Source organism: Cinclus cinclus, chromosome 10, assembly GCF_963662255.1.
Source record: "Cinclus cinclus chromosome 10, bCinCin1.1, whole genome shotgun sequence".
Lineage (NCBI taxonomy): Eukaryota > Metazoa > Chordata > Aves > Passeriformes > Cinclidae > Cinclus > Cinclus cinclus.
In genome coordinates this window covers 14662412-14686076 of record NC_085055.1, presented here as the reverse complement: position 1 = coordinate 14686076, position 23665 = coordinate 14662412, and the positions used below count along the sequence as shown (strand labels likewise).

General features: G+C 39.0%; 1 protein-coding gene across 1 annotated transcript in view; it reads right to left on the bottom strand.

Moving 5' to 3' along the window:
• Nucleotides 1–23665, bottom strand: part of SLC9A9 (solute carrier family 9 member A9) — a 174636-nt gene that overhangs the window by 94790 nt on the left and 56181 nt on the right. The window contains exons 7-8 of the mRNA XM_062498885.1: nt 10519–10657; nt 9583–9688 (exon numbers count right to left, since the gene is read on the bottom strand). Coding sequence (XP_062354869.1) covers nt 9583–9688; nt 10519–10657 — 245 coding nt within the window. The remainder of the gene's footprint in view (nt 1–9582; nt 9689–10518; nt 10658–23665) is intronic.

The window sequence follows — 23665 nt, the reverse complement described above, 5'->3', positions numbered from 1 at the left end:
GGTGTGAGCTGTGCTGCCCAGAACAAGCAGGTCAGTGACTGTAGACACATGGCAGCAGCTACAGTCCCAGCTTCTGGAAGGTCTGGAGGGGCAGGGAAGCAGGACTGTCAGGAATAATAACAATAACAAATCTGCTTTATAGGAATATTTTTCAATACTATCTTGGCCCTGGTCCTAACTCACTGGAATCACAGAATAACATCACTGTAATTCAGTATTGCAGTTAAAGTTGCTGATAAGATTGTGAGGTCCGGACACAGGTAATGCAGAAGGAATGCACATAGGGAGAAAACAGAAAACCAAAAATAGTGTCCACCAGTAGCCATATGCAAACGCCCGTGGAGGAAGAAAGCTTTGTTTTTTTTCTTAAACTTGGGGCATGTCTACATAGATAATTATTTACACAACAGCTGAGGGCTCTCCCGTGTCCATTGTGCTCATCGTTGCTGGAACCCTGCAGACACACTTCCCCAGGCACGGGGCTGAGCACGGAGCCAGCCAGCAGTGGGAGTGCTGTGTGCCTGGCATCTCTGGGGCTCGTGTGCTCACAGTTCACCACCGCCCACCCCACAGTGCTTTAGTCCTTGTGCCTTTCAGCCCTTCTCCTGGCTGCCTCCCGAGCAGGAGCTCAGCATGCCCGAATTAGCCTTTTAGTTCTGCTTCCTCATGGGCTGCCCTGCACGTTGCTGGGTCATTTCCAGCTCACAGGCTGCTCGCGTGTACTGACATTATACTGATGAGTCTGAGGCAACAAAGCAAGCGGAAAGATGCCTGTCCAGGTCTAGGCACTATTCATCCTTGTGATGTGATTGTGCTGCAGCTTTCTGGGCATTTATGGGGTTAAACAAGCATGAACTGGAACATAAACCTGTTCCACTGGAAGCAAAGAACACGTAGTGGAATGGTGAAAAGAGTCGCAGGCTGCTCCTCCAGTCCTGGGCTGGAACCTGGATAAAGCTCCCTCCTTCTCCTCCAGGACAGTGACTCTTGGTTCAGCACGGGGGCAGAACCTGCAGCACTGCACCTTTAGCACAGCAAACCCAATACAAACAATCTGTACTTCCAAAGAACTGATGGGAGCAGGCCAGGATTGAGAGACCCAGGAAAAGTGGATAGGAACAAACCGAACACGTGTGGGCTGCCTCCAGCACCGCTGCCTCACAGGTTCTTTAACAGGCTTATCCAAATCTCTAAACGTTGGGATTTTAGCAGCAAGAGGGCCCTTGAGGCAGGTGAAACATCCTCCTGCCCTGAATCACAGAACAGATAAGGAAACAAATCAAAGTAACAAATTAGACAATGCTAAAACTGTTTCATATGGGGAAGAGTGTGTGTGTGTGGGATCTGTGAATTCTCACATACCAGTTAAATTAATCATTACCTTACCATATCTTTCTTTAGACTCTCTTTACATTGCTAAGCAAGAAAATATTGGCCAAAAAAAAATCCAATTTTCTTGCAAGCCCCTCTATTTTTTGAAGAACTGAGGCCTGGCATTAATATGCCTTTGATGAAAGAAAAAAGTATGGAGTAAATACTTGATTTGGCACAAGGGACAGCTGTCATCAGAGAGAAAACAAGGAAACAAGCATATGTTTCTCCCCACAAACCACTGTGGACATTTTGCTTGCTTCTGGGTTTTCTTTATATTTTAAATTTATATTGTAAACTTACCTGTACTGCTTCTACAGAACACTGATTCTTTAGCCAAGAGAAATTCCACTGAGCTTTTAGTGTGTCTCTGTTTTTTATATTTATTTTCTTAAGACTATTTTGATATTTATTTTTTTCCTAGCTACACTAAGACTCTTCTTCATGGTAAATAATGAGGGCTGTGGTGAGATTGTCACTGCCTAAATACATTCCAGCAAGTTTATATTTTTGTGAGGTCTAATTGCTCTCATAAATGTGTCTAATTATTTTTTCTCAGTAACTGTATTTGATTGTGCAGAACTGATCTGTGGAGTTTAAAAATTCTCAAGGCATTAATAATATGCACTGGGGTGTTCAAACAATGACATTTCAGTTAAAAATACAGTCAAACAGTAATGTTGCTAAGTATCACTAGCTCCAGGCTCAGTAACTGAAATGGAGATAAGAGTTTCTGATGCAGTTTCTTCTCTATTAATCATCAGGATGTCAAGTCTTGCATTTTTAAAATTGACTATTAAATTCAGCTGTGATTATAAACTGGTTTTGACTGCTAAGAAACTGTTAATTATGGGTAGTGAGAAAACGGAGAGAGTGTCATGAAGAATAAAATAGCTTAAATCTGATTTTGCAATAAGAATAAATGAACTGAACCATGCAATTATGCAAGTGTAGAAACCAGACACCCTGTTTCCAAGGAAGACTGGGGGAACACAGTGGAGTATTTCAATTGCTGCAACTGAAAGCTTAATATATACCAGCCAGGACTCTCACAATGAATAGTTCATTAAAAGGCTTGGAGAAAATGGCTTGTAATGAACATCCATAAAAATGATTACTTAAGAGTAATGACCAATTGCATGTTAACTGAAAAGGAAAGAGAAGCACCCAAAGAGGCAAGCACAGAACTCTTTAGTTACAAGGAAAAGGCAATCTGGATTCCTTTGTAGAACTATTAAAGCTGGATTTTGAGGTGAGGTGGTTAGCAAAATACTGTATGAACAGAGCATGGCACAGAATGAGGATGTTTTTGTGGGCTTGCTTTCACAGAGAAATGGGTAAGAGCAAATATGGCAATACTGGAGATGCAAACAGTTTCCATTAGATGCAGGGAGGCAGATAAAGCAAGGTGGCCCTTTCACCTGGCCTCAGTTTCAGGCTGGTGGAGACAGCTCACTCACTCGTTATTTTTTTAAGTGGCAAAATCAGCAGTTACTGAGACAGTACTACAATTGCAGAACAAAATGCTACCTTAAAGTAAGCAGAGAATGTTTTGAGCTGAAATAGGTGGTAAATTGTTAAGCGCAATGCAGCTCCTTGTGTTTATTAACAGATTACTGGAATTTTTCTCTTAATATAAAAGATGAGACACTTCACAGAAAAATACTTGTATCACTGGTAGAATTTCAGCTACAGATCAACCTCTTTGAAGAGGTTTTATTAGAAATAAAGCCCTACCATTTTATTTAATTTTTTTTGTAGCGGAGAAATTGAGACAGCTTGTTAGCTGTTAATACAGCTAGAGAACTTATTCTTACATTAGCTTTTGCAAATACATGTATTTGAAATGGTTGTTTAAGCTAGTAATATAAAAAAATAGCAACTATATAGGAACTTGAACATTTAATAGTATTTTGCTGATGATGTGAACCTTAAAATTATAGTGTGGGTCTTAGTTAATTTACAAGTGCTAATCTGAAAACAGCCCGTATATTGTCACTGAAAGACATAATCTTTTTTTACATCATTTCACAAACATGAAAAAAGGAATGTCAGAGAAGGGTAGCATGTGCAGTGTTATTTTAATGCAAACCTGGAAGTGAGTGGCCACAATCAAAACCTGAGAATTTGCTAATTTGAGAGACTAAACCAGACATTTTTCTCAAGTTGTCAGGTCTTTTGGTGGTAAAAGAAAAAAATAGAAAAAGAAAACCCCCAAACCACTACCTTCTGGGGGAGCAAAGGAATTGGTAAAAAGTATAGCTTCATTTCAAAAGATCTGTAAGCAAACTGACCAGTTTTCATCCCAGCTTCAAAGGTTTCCAGAACTTCTGGATGCCTCTCTAAAGATGCACAACATACTGAAATCTCACAGAAAAGCAGCAGAAACTGGTCTTTCATCAAAAGTGGTGAAATGAGTGGAAAAAGGAACAATGAGGATAGGGTAAAAGAGAAATTATTTAAATCAGCTAACGTTTACTTTGGAGTCATATTTATGTCAGAATGCCCACAGCATCTCTTGGGATGCAGACTGGATGTGGGGGTGGCAGGAAATGAGCCTGTGTCTGCCTGGAACTGCTGCAGTCACAAAGCCATCACCCCAGTGGCAACAGCACCCCTAGCCAGGCTGCTTTCACTGGGGGTATGAATGTGACTAATCATTGTCTTGGTACTAAAGAAAAGATTTAAGGCTTCATACGCCAGACCTGCACCAGTGCAGAACCAAAGCTTGTGCTTTGTTCATGAGGCTTTTATCTCTGGAAGTTGATTTTATGTTGAAGTGACAGAAAGCAACAAAAGATGGAGCTGAGGGGATTTTTTAGGCCCTTACCTGAGGACTGTTCACTGGTACTGCCCCTGGCTGCTTCAAGTGAGACCTGGGCTTCAGTGTTGTACTTTTTTAACCCCAAATGAATGGCTGGATGCAATTTACATTGGAACTGCTACGGTGCCATTTATTCTGGACATGCTATGAGTGCTTACCCTGAGTGTTAATCCTGAATCTCTGCAATAGCAATAAGACTCCACTGTCCACATTTTATGCATCTGATCTTTGGTCTCAGCTCAATGCCTTGCTAGAATATGTATTTTTCTCTAAAAACATACACATTTCTCTTTTCTTCTTATTGTCTTAGAAGGCTGTACCTACAGCAGCCTCTAAATTAGCCAGAGCCAAGCCCTGACTCCAGTAATGGATTTGCAGCAGACCAGCTCAGCTGTCATCTGTGCACAGCAGGGCAAATGCCACCTTCCTATCTGTTGTTTTCCTAATTAGGTTTAGATTTCACCCTGTGCTCCTGGGAGTGGCAGGACTAGAGTTGACAAGAGTTGTGGTTTTTTTTCCTTTTGACTTGAAGTATACTTCAAGGGATACTTGGATACAAGTATACTTGAAGGGATACTTTGAAGTATCCCTTCTCCCTCCTTACTGATAGGAGTCTGCCCACTCTGCATGACACAGCGTGGCACATTGCTAATGAATATAGAAAAGAAAACCACACAGTTTAGAAAAGAAAGCCCAGAATATCTTCCTTGTATGGAATAATGTCAGCTGAGTGAACTAAAGCCCATCAGGCACCCAACTGCCTTGGGCTCACAGTGCTCAGAACTGCAGACAGAAATGTTTTGGTAGATCCCTTCTGAGAGTGTCACAAGAACTGGCCACAGCATTTTACAAAAGCAATGAGGTAGATGACAGATTCTAGACAAATCACAGCAAACAGGAGAAGTGAACAGCACGAGGATAAGTGCACTTTGTCAGCAGTATTAAAGAAAATGGAAATTGGTGACATTCACTCTTGCTATGTCCTAAATACAAAGGCAGCACAAAATTACCCCAGTGAGAGACCAGATCTTTGGACTCATCCTGGGTACCTCATTCATAATATGCTGCTGATTTATTTTTGGAGGAAAAGAAGGAGAAACCTTTCCTGCTAGGTAGACTCTGCTTTCCTGTGAACCCCTGAATAAGAAGGCAGGTGTCACAAAGGCAGAAACATCACAAAATGTTCAGACAAGAACTGCTGAAGGTGAGGAAGCAGCGGTAATTTATTATCACAAGCTTTTTTGCTTTATAATGATCAGAAATCAAAGGCCTCTGAAAACCAGTAAAGGAACAAAAATGACAGTCTCCAACAACTTTTTCCTTCAAGGTCTATTATCTTTTTTGTCTCCATAATGCAGGTCTTTAGAGTGTAAAAAACAGAGCAGCTTGGCTGCAATTTTAATGCCTTTACAGAGTCACTGTGTGACTTTGAAGAATGCATCAAATGAACACATACATACAGGTCAATTCCCATACATATGCTTGAGTGTATTTCTGCAGGTAAATTAATCTCTTTTGAATATCTGGTCACTTCAAACAGCTGTAGATAGAGATGGTCTAACTGAGGTGACCATTAAATGTCCATGTACATCGTGGAACCTTTCTCAGACTGAGTGATCATTTAAAATTTAGAAAATTTTGTCAATTATAAAACAAGATTATATATAAATGCAAGATGTACTTTCCTCATTTATTTCAACAAGTGTTTAAATTATTTACTATTTTTTTCATAGTCTACAAGTAAATACTGTGTAATGAAGTTTGCAAATGAAAACAACTCTATTAGCACTGACCTTACTCTAGTATTCTGTTATAACAGCTTTGCTCAGCAGTCAGGAATGATACACTCCAGGGCAAATGAGCAAATGCACAAATTAGATTCTACTGTATAAGAATCAATTTATCATGCATATGTCACAGCTTGATGATATAGATATAAGATTAATAACCATAACATTAATTTATATTTTCCAGTTCCCAATATAACAATAATTGTGTAGTCATCCCAGATTTTTATTTTGATTTGCTGGATCGATCACATCCATTTTTCAACCAGGGTCAGGCCCATATATTGTGTGTTATATATCATGGGATATCTTGAGGCAGAGGAATAAAATATTTTCTGAAATATTAACCTGTACTGTTCTCCATTTAAATTCTATTTTAGAAGCCTGCAAGCTAAGCAAGTGAGCCCTACCAGCTACTTTACCCACTAAAAGACCAGTATAGTCCATTATTTCTATATTATGAAATACTTCAATATTACACTTCAAAAAGCTCAGAATGATTGAAGGACTGCTGTGGAAAACATTATAAGAATAATATTATTTTTCAATTGCATTACTTAATAGCTACAGGGAAGTACTAGTCTAGTGTTAATCCTTTGAAGTTCATTTAGAAGGAATGAACAGAGAAAACACAATATCCAAGGAAAATGAATATAGGCATAAATGATAGGGCAAGTTAATTTTTGAAGCACACTCCACTAGGAGTGTGGTCCATTGAATGCAGTGGGGCAGCTGTGCCATTGCTGGATTCTCACAGCTGCTTTTAAGGACAGGCACAGGCGACTGTAAAACCAAAACTTGTGTGCATTAAGACAGACAAAGGGCAAAGCAAGAAAGATGGAAAAGATTGGAAATTATAGGAGTGTGGATTAAGAGCCGAGTGTGTCCTGAAGCATAATTGAGTTTTTCCTGGACTCTCCCTGCCTTCTGCAACAGGTGTTTTGTGTGTGCCCACCTGTGTGGGGACTGCTCGCAAATGCATTTTGCACAGATTTCCTTAGCGTGGGTATGAGAAATCAGAGCTGAACCAAAGTCTGGTGAAAATTTCTTAACCAACACAGAATTTCTGCTGCTGAACTTGGAGTTTAAAATAATATTTTGAAATGAGGTGAGTTTGAACTATTTCACAGGAAACTGAGAGAAGAGAAAAGCAACATCAAAACTGGTTCAGCTAGACAACTAAAGGATAATATCAGAACAGTACTAATAAAGAAAATGCATTTATAAAACATAGCTTTGAACTTCTGAAGTCACAAGAAAGGCTCCATGATTTTTTCCGTAATAACAGCTTCTGTCAAAACCCTTTTACAGAAATTAAGTGACAAATATTTAACTGATAAAAGTTTCAAGATTAAACTTTTCCTTCTCACAACAGTGTAATTAAACAATTTCCATGTGAAACTCTGACCCCATGAAAAAATTCTAGTGAAAGACCTAAAAATGTTTGATACTTATTGTTGGAATGTATGAGTTGGTGAAGTAATTATCTTTCTTCAATCAGTTCCTTTTTAGATTAGAATTAGTTAAACTTCCCAACAATTTTCTATTCTTTCCCTCACATTGAAACTTTACTTTGGTTCCACTCTCTTCCTCTGTCTCTGCCACTGTCCATTTAAAATTCCTTACCATGGCTACCACCACCATCTGTGGTGTTCAATAATTAAGTCTTTTATTTCAGATATTTTATATATTACAGCAGGAAAGAGCAATGAAACACTCTTCAGGGTAGCTACCAGGAGAGACTCTGCTGTCCATCATCACATCTGCAGTGTGCAAAAAGGACATATGCCAATTATTTTTGTCTGGACATACAGTCTGTTCCTATGCCTGAGAAATGGAAATTAGCTTTGGTGGAGCACCTGAGGCTCTGAAAGATATTAGTGTTTCTTTTACAAATCTACGTTCTGTGTGTGATGTATAATCAGTTGTTCAGTTGCTGAGACATAGCATCCCTGTGTTCTGTGAGGAATGCACTTTAAAACAGTCCTCACTTGGAAGTCACTGGGTGAGGAGATCAGTACCTCCAGTGGCAGGCAAGGGACCAGCAATCATCCTCTTTGCTTCCATTCCTCTGTGGTATTTGTGCAACGTTTTTAAGAGCTTGTTGAGTCTTAGCCCAGGCAGCAGCTCAGACTCCCACAGCTGCTCACTCCTCTCTCCGTCCTCCCCAGTGGGACTGGGGAAGGAATGGCAAGGGTGAGAGTGACAAACCTTCTTCCTCCAGCTTCTCCTGCACTGGAAGGGGCCAGCTGGGATCAGCTGTCCTGGCTGTGTCCCCTCACACTTGTACACCCTCAGCCCCTTTGCTGGTTGGGGTGAGGAGCAGAAATTCCCTTGGCTCTGCAAGTGCTTCTCAGTGATACCTGAAATATCCCTGAATTACCATTGCTGTTCCCAGCACCACATTAGCTAATGTGAGGAAAATTAGCACTACCCTTGCCCAAACCAGTACAGAGCTGCTAAGAGATCAAATGGACTTTCATTCCACCTGGTATCTGATTTTCTTAATGTAATGAAATACCACCCTTTTGTTCAGTTCATGTACCACTGTTTTTATTCATTGGCCTGAAGAATTTGGCAGTAAACAGGATCTAAAGTTGTATAATTAGTGAGGCAAAGATGCAGATATTAATACCCATTCAAAAATAGTTTGATTGTGTGGCTAATGTTAAAAAAGTAACATGCTGGCTCCAGAGAACTCAGTAAAAATATCACAGTTGCCTTCAAAAGGCTTCAGACAATTTTGTGAACAAACCAGCATGAACTGCATTACCACTCCATTAAGAATTTTTCTTCTCCTGATTTTCCCTGACATTAATTAGAGCACTGGATTCCAGAGGTGACAACCTCAAGAGCATTAAAACAATCAAGGTCACAGAAACTTTGTTCTTTTGAATCACACTATACAATAGGTTGCTGTGGAAGTAAACTATATCCATTCCAAATTTTGCCCAACTTCTGTGTACACTTTATTGGAGGCCCTGGGTACGTAATTGACTGTGATTGTACAATTTCTTTCCTGGTATTAATGAAAAAACAATCGGATCACTCATCTTTCTACCTGTCACTGGGACATGGCTGTGCCAAAGATGTACATGTAAGTGCACTGAACAAGATGACTTTTTTTCCTAAGTACAAAGGTGGATGCAACCCACAGGCCCTGTCCTTGGTTTACTATTGATAATTGGTCTCAATTATTGATAATTGAGAAAAACAAGAAAGGCCGGGGATATGGAATGTGTGCAGAGGAGCATACAGTCTGGTAATCACAAGGCACTGCCTATTTCCTTCCTTGTACTTACTGTTATCTTTGGTCCCATAGCTGGCCAGAAAATAGGGGGATTAATAGAGGGACTAATAGGGATGGGATAATGCAGGGAAGAAAGACTGAGGGCTTGAGCCTGATCTGTTATGTCTTTGTCTGGAAGAACTATTCAATGTCTCTACAGAATAGCACTTAAAGATGAAACGATCTTCAATATAGCAAGAGGCTTTTAGAAGCTTTATATATGATGTCATGCCTAAAATAAACCATGCATTTTACCCACACTAGAAACATATTATAAAATTGCTTTTTATTTAATTAAATGCAACACTTACCTGTAAGCCCAGCGGCTTCTGCTGATAAGAAGGCACTCCAGGATAGGAGGAAAAACAGACCAGTCTCCAACATAGGAAACTCGCACAGCTTTGTAAATTTTGTCAAGTGCTAAAAGATTACTAAGGAAAAATGAAAACCCAACTGTTTTGTAAGCTAAAATTACCCCCAGTCTGAGAAAGGATGAAAGAAAGCTCCCCCACCATACTTATCTACACATGTTGAATTCAGGAAAAACTGCACAGCTTCTAACTTACCTCAAAGGGGAAAATCCAGAACAGATTTTTAAAGTCAGATATTTTAAGTGCTTTTTTGGAGTTTAAATTAATACCTAGTTGGTTGCATTTGATATTCTTTTTCCCAGAAAAAAAAGGAAAAGAAATTAATTTTTTCCGGTTTTATAAACAAACTGGCATTTGTTTATATTTGTTTGAATACAAGAAAGATCAAATCACTGATCTTTCTACAGCAGCATTTTATATGAACTTTAAAACACAAGAAAAAATACAGGGCAACATACAGACCTTTCATTTCTAGCTTAGTTAGACTGATGGGCTTGTCAGTCACACTGACACGGTGTAGTGTTTCCCTTGTATTTTTGTATAATTGCTGCTAGCCTGGAGCTCATACATAAGTTGCTGTTCTTAATAAGTTCATGTTTGGGCCTCAAAATACTTTGAAACAATTTCCTTAAAATACAATTATTTACAAATAGGATGATAAAGGCCAGAGTTCTGCTTAATGATAAATGTAAAAAAGAAATTTGTGGATTCTGGCAAATGACATTTCCTGACAATTTATGATTTATCTGTTTGTTTAGAAACACTTGAGCCTAGAGTGAAAAGCTTCAGCTCTAACTAATGATGGTCACTCTCAGATATTGCATTTTTTCTCAACATACATAGATTTGCTCCCTGAAAACAAACCATAAAGGATATTAAAGCTGTGACAACAGCATAAGAGGATCCCATGGCAAATGATCCAGCAAAGATCCCCAGAAAATTTCCCACTGATTGGAAGAAAGCAGCAGCATCAAAAGCATTAGGATTCTCCTTAGGACTGTAAATGGATATAGAGCTGAAAAGAAAACAAAGGGTGTGGGGGAAAAGGAGAGAAAAAGGAATTACTAATTCAATCACATTGTAACAACTTTGGAATCAGTAATTGAAACTTGAACAGTTTTAGACACTCAAAATGCAAAACAAAACTTCTCTGGGCTAATAGCAGATGAGAGCAAAGCAGACAGAGACTGGGGAGAAACAATTTGTTTTCCAGGTATCACAATGGAAATAGTCTGCTGCCAGTCAGCAACACTTTTATACTGGAAGTGCCATAAACATTACTGTTTCCAGGCCAAGAAAGCATTAAAAGGTGGTAGGTGGATAAGAAAACTGCAGGGAAGATAGATAACTGAATTATTTATTGGCCATATGTCCTCAGAGCAGTTACGTATTCACAAATATCTTTGATAAAAAGTGCAGCTTTGTGGCTGAGGTTCAAATGGGTGACACAAATCACAGCAGGTACCACACATGCAGAGCAATTTTGTCACAAACCACCAAGTATTTTCCTTCTTGGTGTAACCCTTCATAACCTGGGCTGGAGCTGTAGCAAGAGCTCAGCAGTAGGAAACCTTGTGGACAGAATGGATGTTGTCCCACAGAAAGAAACTGCTGCAGTTGTCCGGGGTCATCTCCTGTTTCCCACCCCAGAGTGCAGCCACCACAAGGATTTTGGAATGGGAAAGGGTGCCACCAAAGCAAAGGGGCTGTGCACTAAATAAGGCTTTGAGTGTCTCAGAGTTATTTGTCACCAGTCAGTTATTACCCAGAACACCAGTAAGACCATGTATGTATGTCTTTTTTTCTTGCTGAAGTGTTATATTGAGCAGATACAGAATAGCTCTAAGCCTCCCAAACTATTTAAGCAACATTTTAGATCTTTTTATTCTGTTGTTTTGAGTACTGCTCTGAGTATTTTTATGATCCTTGTCAAAGAAAATGTACTGAGCTTGGCATTGGATTCCAGAACGCACCTTGGATTGTGGGAAAATGATTGCTATTTTAAGAATTAAAATTTTAGAATTTTTAAAAAGTTGTGAGTATTTTAAGCTTTTGGATATTAAGAATGAGATCCTTGTGGTCTGATGTTTTTCATTTGGAAATAAAGCTTAGAGTTGAAGTTCTGTATAAAGGATTTTCTAAACAGTTGCACTGAAATAACATGATGTGAAAATAGTTGTCATGCTTTCAGTCTGCAAAAATGGCACAAGGATTCTCAAGGCATATGGTGGAGCACCACAAATATGAGGAGAGAATGCTCATGTACTACAACAAAAGTAACTAAGCACTAAATCTGTTATCTCCAGTTATGCTGATTAGCAGCGCCACAAAATCAGTGAGATGATTTCTAGTGGAAGGTTGACACAAGGACACAAAACTGGCAGCAGAGGAACTGGTAATCAGCAACACGTTGCTATCTAAATTTTCCATCCTTTTTCAACCGTGGCTTTCTTAGACCAGTGCATCAGTTATAATTCTTTATTTCTCTTGCCTAAAAACTTGTAGGCGTGTCTTGACAGCAAAGCAGCCACTTGGTTCTTTGATGTTTGTCCCAGCCAAGTACGCAGAGACTGCAGCTGCTAGTCTGTCTTGCTCAGTGAACTATAAATCAGGAAATGATCTTTTGTGCCACTGGTGCTGTGGCCTGCATTGAGTGGTGAATTCAGAGAGGTCCTAAAACGAAGGAAAATTATTCTATTAGAATGATGGGCTCTGACCATGACAGGAATGCTCAGTAACAACAAAGGCCTTGACATGGAGTGAAAATTAATTAGTCAAATGTAAGCCACAGCCAGTGAATGGCTTTTTATTAAGTGTGTTAGTCTTAGGGCAAGAAAAGTTGGCTTTATTAAGATTGGTTGGAGTTACAGTTTGCCCTCCAATCTACCAAAAAGTTCAGGTATGAAGAAAACTAGAAGAAAGAATCCTATTCTTAGCATAGTTATTTCAGGAGCAAATATGAAGTGACTCATTCTCACTGAAAATTTTTTCTACTCAGTGTGCCCCCCATGATTTTTTAAAAGCACCATAACATGACATATGCTCATTATACTACTGTAGTTTCTGGTCTAAATCTTTCCAGAACTCCAGTTTCCCTGCAGCTCAAATAATATCTACTTCTAGTTTTCATTTTGCATTATTCTCTACTAGAGCTATTTATTTTTCTGGAGATGTTTCTTTTTAGCACTAACTTAATTCTTTCAAGCATCCAAAATACACAGTAATTTACCTGACAGTTTTTCTATATAAGCTGCAATTTAACAGAACAGGATTTCATCCTGTTTATTCCACTACTTCCTGCCAAACCAATTATTTGACCTGAAAACAAAATTGCGAAGTTTAACACTGGAGAAAACCATAATTAAAATTATAGTGCCTCTACTCCTCTTCCTTTTCCTTGGAGAGCAATTCAAGAGGCCTGCTGGCATGACTTGCCCTCTCTGCTGTCTGCTCTGTGCTCTCTGTACAAAGGGGTTGATTGGGTTCATTAATAAGCAGTGAGGGAGAGTTTGATACTAAATTTCAAACTGTTTTTAGGTTTTGGAGACTTTCTAAACCCTGATTGAGTTTAAGGAAAAAATAAAAAGATTTATTTCTGTAAATTTGTATCAGAGGTAGATTAAGGAATCCTCAAAGTAAATGCAGTAGATAACTGTTTTCAGAGATTGATAAATGAACTGATTTAATGGCAAAGGCCTTCTTCATCTGCCCCCCATAATGAGAAAGAGTGCTGGGATGGGAATGAGAGATTTTTGTTGGCTCCTCACTGGATGCTCAATATGTGGATCTCACAGACACAGTCCCTACTACCTCTGTGTGTGAGCTTAGTAACCTCTGTCTCTCCTCCTTGGAGTCAGGAATAATATTTCCCTTCCTGGCTGGTTCTTATAAGGACTAGCCAGCACTTTCTATATTAGAAAGCTATTTAACAGATCTCTTTTTATTTCCAGTTCTTCTGTGTTTCCTTGAGCCAGTAACACCGGACAGGCTCAAGTGCTCTCACAGCCTTCAAAAAAGGAAATATAGGCAATATTTATTTATGCAATATTTTGCAAGTTAGGGTGGTATTTTTTCTTGAAGCAGATAGAAGGATTAACAGCCTGTGCCAGTTCTACCACTGACACTCTCACTGAAGCATTCCACTTCCCTCCCCTCATCTCCTGAGATCACCTTAGGGTGAAAGCTCAGCATGACAAACACTTTAACTCTACACACTTTATAGGGATCTAATACTAAAGGCCTGCATGACAGAAGGGCTTTTGCAGTAGAAGGCATCCAGTCATGTTTCCAGTTACATCTTAATTGATTACTTTTTTCATCTTCAGTTATTCTTAAGCAAAATCTCATTTATTCATAAGATCTGTTTCTTCCTGTTAGTTTTGCCAGCCTGTGAGGAAAGCTTAATGTATTTTCCTTGGAAAAAAAGAAATAAAATAGAAAGCACTTAGCATTGCAGCAAAGATTTTCCAGTAATTCATGCAATTTTTTTGAGGAAAATCTGTTATTGAGGTTAAATGTTGTATCCTACTTTTTTTTCTGTCCAAACCTGATGTGCAGAGGGATAATGTGGCAGCATCAAATAAAGAGATGCTAATCAGCGTTAACTAGCAGAACAGCATAATGATGCTTAGTTTTGATATAAACCAAAGTGAAGCAACACCTGTATCAGATGAATTTTAGAAAAACACCTTATGCTGAAGAAAATACACTCAGGCATCAGAAGGAAAATGTGTACAAACAGCAGAAAATTTCTAATGGAATTATGTAGAATCAGTTATTAGAAATAACCAGCAAACAGACTGGTTTATTCCTGTCTTTCTCCTGTCTATTTGACCAACATGAAAATAAACAGCTTTGGAGAGGAATATTTCTTTCTACTTGCTAAGCCAAAGGGTTTCCTATAGCCAAGTGCCCTTCTTCCTCCTTGCCACTTCATCACGTGCCTGATGATCACATGTAATGCTGCACAGAAGAGAATCAGGAACAGTGTGAAGAAAAGAAAAGAATACCTGAAAATACAGGAAGGTCAGATGTTCCCCAAAGTACCTTCACTGAATAAAGTGGGATCTCCCTCAGGTGACAAATAATTATAGAACTACATGGTGATTTCAGCAGTTGCTAATTAAGAAAAATAAAACAGGCCAGAAAAAAGTTCAAGGTTGTTTTTAAGAGGGAAAGAAGGTTATTTTTTGCTAAGATTATAATTATGCAGAAAAGGATAGGTCACTACAGCATGTTAGAAAACTTGGACCTTTCAGAGAAGTGGGTTGAATCAAACAGTTTCTGTTCCCACACAGCTTTTTGGCTATATAGTTTTCCTAAAAGTGCTGGACAAAAGCCAAAACATCAGAGCTGTAATTTACCCCCAATATGTGTTTGAACCAGAAACCAGATGTGAAAGCCCATGCATGGCACCAGACACCCACACCTTCTCTTGGCAAGCTGGTAGAGACTGCTTAGGTTTTCCCACAAAAGATCTCCACACAGGAAGAATAAGAAGATGAAGGATAAAGATAAAAACAACTGGGGGAGTTTGGGATTTGACTGTGCCAAGCCAACAAAAGCATGTATGAAGCAGAGGTTTGCAGGCAGTAAAGGCAAAGCAAAGACACACCAGAGCAGGAAGGCTTAAGGACTAGCAGAGGCAGCCAGTTTTAACAGTTTTGAAACAAATATGTGGAGATCTTCCAGATAAAAATTTCAAACAACAAACGTTTTTCAGAAGTGTTAAAAACAGTGATCAATACATTAAAAGAACACTGAGAGTCTGTATATATGAATCTGCCTCCATGGAATTTATTCCTGACAATATTTGCAAATTTATAGATATTTAAGGTTCCTGAAACAGAGACTTTGCAAAGTATAGACGTTAAACTTTCTATTTATATAGATATTTATATAAAAGCTAAGAAAGGAGAGAAAAAAACAAAAACAGACTAGTAGTTGAATTACTGCCCAAATGGCCAGCGTTTGAACCTTCGTTATGGATACCCAAAATTTTAGTCTCCTTGGCAATACAGCAGATCATGGTTTTTATTCCATTTATAGACTGATTTCATCACTGCTACTAGTGTTGTTTTTAATTCTAGAAAAAGGTCTAGCAGTTGCTTTTAGAAACTATTTTCTATCTGGCCTTACACTCTGTTTCTTTTTCTCTGGCTTATTTTCTTCCTCTGTTTTCTGACCTTGCTTTGTTCCTTTGTAGGCTTTTCCAGAATGTCTAAAATACAAGAGGACATTTTATCTTGATTACTTTAAACCAAGCTAACACTTACTGTTGTTGTATGTGAGCTTTTATTGCTTTTACTATTTTCAGTTTTCTTCTGTGTCCAAGCCTGAGCTGACACACAGCAGCAACAGCTTGTCAGAGAAAACAGCAAATAGTTTGTGTTTTTCCAGGTAGACTTTCCCTAATGCAGATATTAGCTCTCATCTACCCCCAAATGCCAGAGGTAGGAATGCAGAAAATCTGTCATTGTCCCTCCTCCTTCTCTGTCTCCCAACCCATGATCTTCAGGAAATCTGCTCTACCTCCTTAGGGAACCTTGGAAAACATCTATCCCTGGTGATCCCATTCTTGCCCTAAAATTCCACCACCTGTGCTGGTATCTCACCCACCTGGATGGGGTTGAACTCAGCTTCCCTGGTGCCCAGGAAAACTTTCCCAGTCCCTGCTGCCAGAGTCCCTGCTGCATCCCTCTGACCTGGCTCAGAACTTGCTCACTACAGGGCTGCAGTCACTTTGACTCATAGAAAGGAGATGTGAGGTGATAGTTTTGACAATGATTAAGGACCTAATGGGCCTTCAGGCAGAGCAATTTGAAGTCTAACACCATCTCTACTCTGGTGTGGAGCTTCTCTGCCCCAGTGCATCTGAGAAATGGTGTGCACTGTCATCTGTACAAGTATCTTAGCTTCTCATTACCTTGTTCTAACCTGTTTTTATCTTTGACAGAAAGAAATCCTGATGAACAGCAACACGGGCTTAAAATCTGTGTAAAATAAAACTAAGGCTATAACAGTAAAATTTGTTCACATATCTGTGAGGCTTAGCATAGGAATATTTCATTCTCAAATGACTGCTATTGCTTCTAAATGCCTAATTTTCATAAATCTATTTGAAAATATCACAGTCACAGTGACAACTCTTTCCTGCCCCATATCTTCCAGAGGAATGAAGCACATCAGCAGAAACCAGATGGCTGATAGTGGGTTGTCTGTGAAAGCATATGCTGTGTTCTGTGTTATCCCTCTGACTGTCCTTATGAGCTGATCATATCAAAAGACACATAATTTACGCATTTCTGTGCCTGCAAATATGATCCTTTCTCATTTGGATATCAGAACTGTAATCCAACTCACTGTTTAATTGTTTTTAAACCTTGCATCAAGAGGGAAGACCTGTGTGTATCTAGAGCAGCTTGAAGTCTGTCCTCCCTGTTAGGGAGCTTTTAGTGGTTTTAGCAGCTGGGAAGATGCACACGGTGCTAAGAAAGTAGAAACAAAGAATCGACCACCAAATAAATATATTTACTGTACTAATACAAAGAGCTGAACTTCTCCCCTGCCTGGCATCTCTCTGTAATCACTATGCTTACACAAAATAGAACTTGCAAGGCAGAACAGCACTGTAAAAAATTTGCATATTTTCTGCAAAGAAAACATGACTGTAAAAGTCACAAGCCATCCACCCTCTGTGAGTTAATAAGAAACAATGAACGAGTTAAAAATTCTTCAGTCAATATCTGGAAGGAAAAATGAAATAGTTTTCTGTGTTATTTGAGTCAAATCGACTGCATGATGCTAGGTGTCCCATAAGGGGACTTAGATGTGCTCTATGTGTTAAGACTCTTGCTTGTTCATGAGCCTGAACAATCTTTTTGCCTCCCTACCCTTGACCCCCGAGTTGGGAGCTATTGTCCACTCCTAGCTCTGGCATGACTAGCTTTACATTCTTCTTCATTATTCACCTTTGTGTCATCTTTCAATTTTTTACTTGCAAGCCACTCATCTCCAAAGTTACTTAAAGAGCTGAAAAAATGTTTAACAGAAACATTTACACAATCTTCCCTTTATGTGACAGTTCTTCTCATTAGTGCAGGGTGATGAGACCCTAGAATAAGGATTTTCTGTGAAAAGGATAGATCTCTCTTGAAAGCCAAAAATTGAATTAATGCGCAATTGCAAGTATTCTGTCAGCATAAGCAAGAGTTTAATGTGCTGTGCTCCTGGAGGCCTAATTCGATCCATGCCTGAGGTTTATTTGTACAAAAGTGGCAGAATGTGATGCTATGGGGCTTCATTTACTCTGCAATCAGAGTGCAAAGAATAACACAGCAGAGCACATTCACAGGACACTGACTGATATGTCCATAAGGGCTGGGGAAGGTGATTACTGGAAGGTCTTAATTACCCTCCCCCCCACTTTTTTTCTACTAAAATTTTTGGGATAACTCAAGGATAAGATAACAAAGTCTTTCAACTATGCTCGTCTTTCACAGTGACTTCACTGATGAAAACAAATTTTACATTTATCTATGCCAATTGAACTCCACCTGCCTGTTGATAAAATGATGTGGGCTGATGGTTGCCTGCATGGAGCATTAGAACTCTGCAGCAGATTACCAGGAAATCACTGTGATTTACTGTCATCCTGCTCCAGAGCAGAAACTGCCTCAAATTACCCTTACAGTGATGAGTATCTGGAGTAACTCCACTGATTCAGTGCAGTTGATATAGATGTGCACTGGCTTTACAAAAAAAAAAAAAAAGCAGGATATGACCCAAACATTTTAAGAAAGATTTTAAGCAGCTTGGTTAGCCATGAAAAATCCTTTGGTCTTATGGGCAACTAGCAGAGATTAAATGGAAACAGTTTCCACTAAATCTTTATTAAATAGTAATTTTCTTATAATCACACAGCCCATGATTTTGTTTAGGAGTAGTTTAAGACTGAAACAAGAGAAAATGATGCATATTTTATGCCAGACAATATTCCCTTCATTTTGGCTTTGACTCATCCTCATAACACTGCAGGAGAACCCACGAGACCCGTGTGCACTGTGAAATACCCAGGGATGAATAGCAGCATTTCCTTTGTAATAACAGCTGCTTCTTATCCTTCACAAATGCATGGTCCTACTCACCTCACCCTCCTGCAGGCTTTAAACCAACTTGTCCCCGAGATTTAGCTGGTTAAACAGCACTACAATACACTGTAATCTTCTCTGAAATCCCCTTGAATCAATGTGAACAAAGGAGTGAGGGTAGTATCACATTGCTTAGCTGATCAATGGAAGAACATATGCAGCAGGTTTTCATTTAATATTCAAAGGAATTTTTAATTCTGTGACCTATGATTATGAAAATCTGATGTGTCCAAGGGTGGTGCAGCCCATGTCTTTTCACAGACATCATTCCAGAAGCTGAGGAAGCCTGTCTGTGCATAGCTCAGTACCCCCAGAGACAGTGAGAGGAAGCTCCAAGGTCTCCACACCTCGAGGAAAGCAAACTGAACTCTCACTGCTTCTCTCCTCTTGGCAGTGGACAGGACAGGACCCCACTCTCACCACAGGTCAGCCAAGCCTCAGCTGTCCCATGTAACTGCTTGAAGTGTAACAGTGGGTGTAAAGCTTAGCTAGGAATGTGGAAGAGGAAGGACAGAACTGGGTGCAGGTGCTGGGAATATGCTACAAAGAATTGAAAGGTTAAGTGAGAAAGGAGGAGAAAGAAACTGTCTTTATGATTTCTACCAGATGGCAGTTTTATATTCTACCAGATCTCATTATAAAAATAGAATGTACTAATTATATGCTTTCATAAATTTTTCTCAGGCAAAAGGTGTAATCTTTTTTCTTCTGTTTTTCCTGTTATATCCCTGAAGTAAATTGTCTGTGACATAAAAGTAATCTAAGGAAGTCAGACTATATAATAATCTTTGTTTGCAACAAAGCTAGAGCTTAGTAAGTATGGGTACTCTTTGTCTTTTAAGAGACTTTGATGCTACTGTTTGTGTTTAAATTATTATATCCTAGACACAGCTAAGTGTGCTGCTAGAGGATGCAGGTAGTCCCTGGAGCAGGTGGATAATTCACTGCCAATACTATGGGGCTGTGCCAAATTTCTGGCCTATCAACAGCCTTAGGCTTTTTCACTTGCAGAGTGTTTTCTGTCAGAGATCAGGAAAGGAGCCCCTGGTCTACTTCCTTCACAGAACTTCAGCATCTTCAGAAACTTCTGAACAGAGCAGTGCACTGGGAGGCCTGATGCTGAATGTAATTGATAAAGATAAGGTACACTGAATCCCACAAAATTTAGAGTGGAAGGAGAATGAAAGTATGTCTAAAGTTTTTTCTACTTCAGTGTTCTTCCCTCACTCTCTAATAGGAAGAAATGTGATCCTTGGTATGTGGTATATTATCCTTGTATAGCCTGTGCATGCAAAACAGATTCTTTCATAGTCAGAAGGGGGTTAAATGAGAAAAATCTGCAGTTCATATAGCCTTTTAAGATCTGGAGTACAATTTGTCTATCTTCATCTCCTACCCAGATTCTTAGACTTAAAAAAAAAAAAATGCTCCAGGAAACATTGTCAATAGATGCAAACAAAATGGTTCACAAGATTTCTAATGTGCTCAGACTAGATGACCTCACTTCAGTCCTGACTTGGAACAACCTAATCTTGAGGCTGTGCCAAACATCCCTCTTTAGCCATATTTTACTCAGGAAAACAGTTCCCTTCTCTCAGGTGACACAGTGCAAGGGATGTGAAGGGCAGGACAGTTCATTTGGAACCCTTTTGTGTTAGCACTGCAAACTGCCTGCAGAGTTTTCCTTCGCGTTCATCGTTAGCACTCCTCCAGGATGGCTCACATCATTTTTTTCCCCAATGAAGACACACCCTGTGTTCTCAGTTGTCTCTCTCTTTTGCTGCAGTTGAGAACCTAGCTGCTGTGGGAATGGGATTTTCAGAGCTCCATGGCCCTATTGATTTTTCCATGTGCCTCCTGAACAGCTGATAATTTTTGCCTCTTACTAATCTGGATTTGAGATGAGCCAGTAATCTAAAGAACAAAATCTTTTTAATCTCCTGAGCTGTTCAATGCCACCAACATTTCATTATTGAAAATATTTTTCTATATTTTTCTTTTTAAAAAAGGAACAGCTAGGGAAAAATGACTTGGACATTGTTTGAATGAAATGCTATCCTGCCTGATAACAAAGCTTCTCTCACAAATATTAGTTTCACTTCTGTTGCTTTATAATAAATGGTTGCAGCTGTTGCCATGGCAATTTTAATTTTTAAAAATGTATCCAACTGAAGACAAGAAATGCAGCTGTTGTTATGAGAAAGTCTAAAATAAATCCAGATGTGAATTGTATGATCCAGTGTTGGCAGTAATAACGTCAGAAACACAACATGCTACATGTTTTGTTTTCTTGATATATTGGAGCTGAGGATGGGGATTTAGGGATATTCTGAATTCTAAGTCTCTGTTCCTGATCCAAATATAGCAAATAAACAGAATGGAATTTCACCTTAGGGAAAGGCACTCCACTTGCTAGAAAAGCTGGTCAGCCTTGCATAGAGAATGGCAGTAATATTCCTGCAGGAGAAAAGTGGGCCTCAAGCTCTCTTCTTCCTTTCTGCTAATATGTTAACATTTTATTTTTTACATCTTATAAAAAGAAAAATCCCAGCCATGGTAGAAATCTTAGAATTGCAATGTTACCTATTGTTCACTACTTTATCACTCTATAGCCTAAAGTTCTTTAACCTGTTATACCTTTAATGTTAGAACATTAAAACAAAATTACTGGATAGTGCTCTACAAAGAAAGCATAATCTAACAAGTCCCAGCACACATACTAATAATCATACACTGGAAAAATCCACTGTGCTGGGATGTTAAATAGTCCAAATAAGTCTCTTTTGGGAAAAAAAATAAAAATTTAAAGATAGAATTTCTGAGAAGGTGATAGAATAGGTTCAGACTTACTTGAAAGTGAACTTAGACCCTGGTAAATGCTGACTGCAAAGCAATAGCTCAAAGCACAGGCAGAGAGGTGTTTAGAGGCAGCCTGTGCAGTCTGACAGGGAGTGGGACTCGGGCAGGGTGGCAGATGGGAAGGGACGTGGCTTTGCATCCGTCTTGTACCTTTTCTCCTTGCCCTGGAACTGCAAAGGCTGCTCTGTCTGAAGCCCTTCTAAACTGTAGCTGGCTCTCCACAGCCTCGGGGGCTCATTTCAGCAGCTAGGGGCTGCTGAACCCTGTGGAAATTGGTTTGCTCAAGCGTGCAGTCAGTGCTGATTACGGCACCTGCCACTAGCTCTTGGCAATCTGGAGGATTGCTGAACTGCACTCAGGGTAAAATTAACAAAGAGAGGGAATCACCACTTAGGCAGGGAAGTTGATGTGGATGGAATTTCAGTCCCAAATTCTAAGGCAATCAAAACAGTAAAACATTCTTTTTATCCTTAAGGATTACAGCAAGAAGAGAAAACAAGAAAACACACAAATACACACTCAAACACTCATGCTGTTTCTCTGACTTCCATCTTTTGGGATATTTTACTCAAAATAATTGGAAGTCTGTATTGTATAGGAGTTTTGAATGATAAGTCTCCTTTAAGCTTTGCTACTTATCATATGCTACTTGGAGGAAATCTAAAAGTTAATAGGAATCTTGAAAATAATCTGGATAATAGAATCCAACCCATCCCAATTTCCTAAATATAAATCACTTGATCAAAGTGACCTAATACTGACTACACCAGATGAGAGGTTTTGCTTTGATAAGAATGAATTAATTGTAAGGCTTTGGACACACGGCTGCTAGCTGATTGTGATTTATTTCTCAGTGCTAAGATTGAAAGAGTTAAAGAACATATTCCATTGTTAAAATTAAGGTATATACTATTGGCCTATCCAATGCATTGTTAAAAACCGCACAGAAATGACAGACAGACAAATAGATAATTTTTCTTTCTGGCTTTGTGAAGACTCCATTGATTTATGGATAAATATGTAGTATAACACATTAATTTCCACCAATTAGTTTAAAAATAAATACTTTCCGTAGTCAGGAAATTCTGTGAGGCTTAAACACAGCTACTAATAGGAGGAAAATAATTCAGCCCGGCTTCATTACCCTCTTAATGACTAGAATGTAGGAGTCTTGCCTCAGAAATGTTTGCATTCACTTCACTCTAACAATGCACAATGAAAATACTCTCCAAGCCATGGACTAAGTCCTGCTAATGCTAGAAATAGAATGTAAAACTGTGAACATCCTATAATGAGAGTTTAGAAATAATTTCACCTTACTCTGTAGGAATAAAAATACTGTAATAAAGAAGATGTACACTGTTCAATGGTTCAGGAGGCTGACATTTTCTTCAGGAATATTTTCATCTAGCTGTAACCTTCTCTCAGTGTGTCTGAGGCAGGAGCAGCAGCCTGCTAGGCACTCCATTATTCTCATTCCTCTCACTATCGCTTCTGGCTGCGCTTGCTACAGATCAGTAGAACAATGTGAAAAGAAAAACTGTTTGATTGCTTTTAAGTGAAAATAAAGTAAACATTCAGTGAACTGGGATACAAAATTAAAATGCTTTAAAGTCTAAAAAACTATATCACTTTTGTGAGATTTTGTAATGGAGAACCTACTAAGGGAAGAATGAGTATTATTTGATTCAATGAATTGTTGGGATACTACTTTGATCATATTTGAACATTCTTTTTCAAAATCACTATGTCTCCCCAGAAATGTGCCAAAATTTCATTAGGAATCTGAATAACATACACATATGCACATGACATGCAGAATATGTAGATCATTATAATTAGCAATTAGTTAGGGAACATCAAAGTTCCAAATGCATTAAGAGCGAACTGATAAAAAGACTGGATGTCTTTCCCTGGTACAATGGTCTTCACAGGGAATGTTCCTAAGTGCCATTGCCTTGAACACAGTAGAAATGAACCAGCTCTGTCACACTGAGCTCTCTCAGGGCCACTTG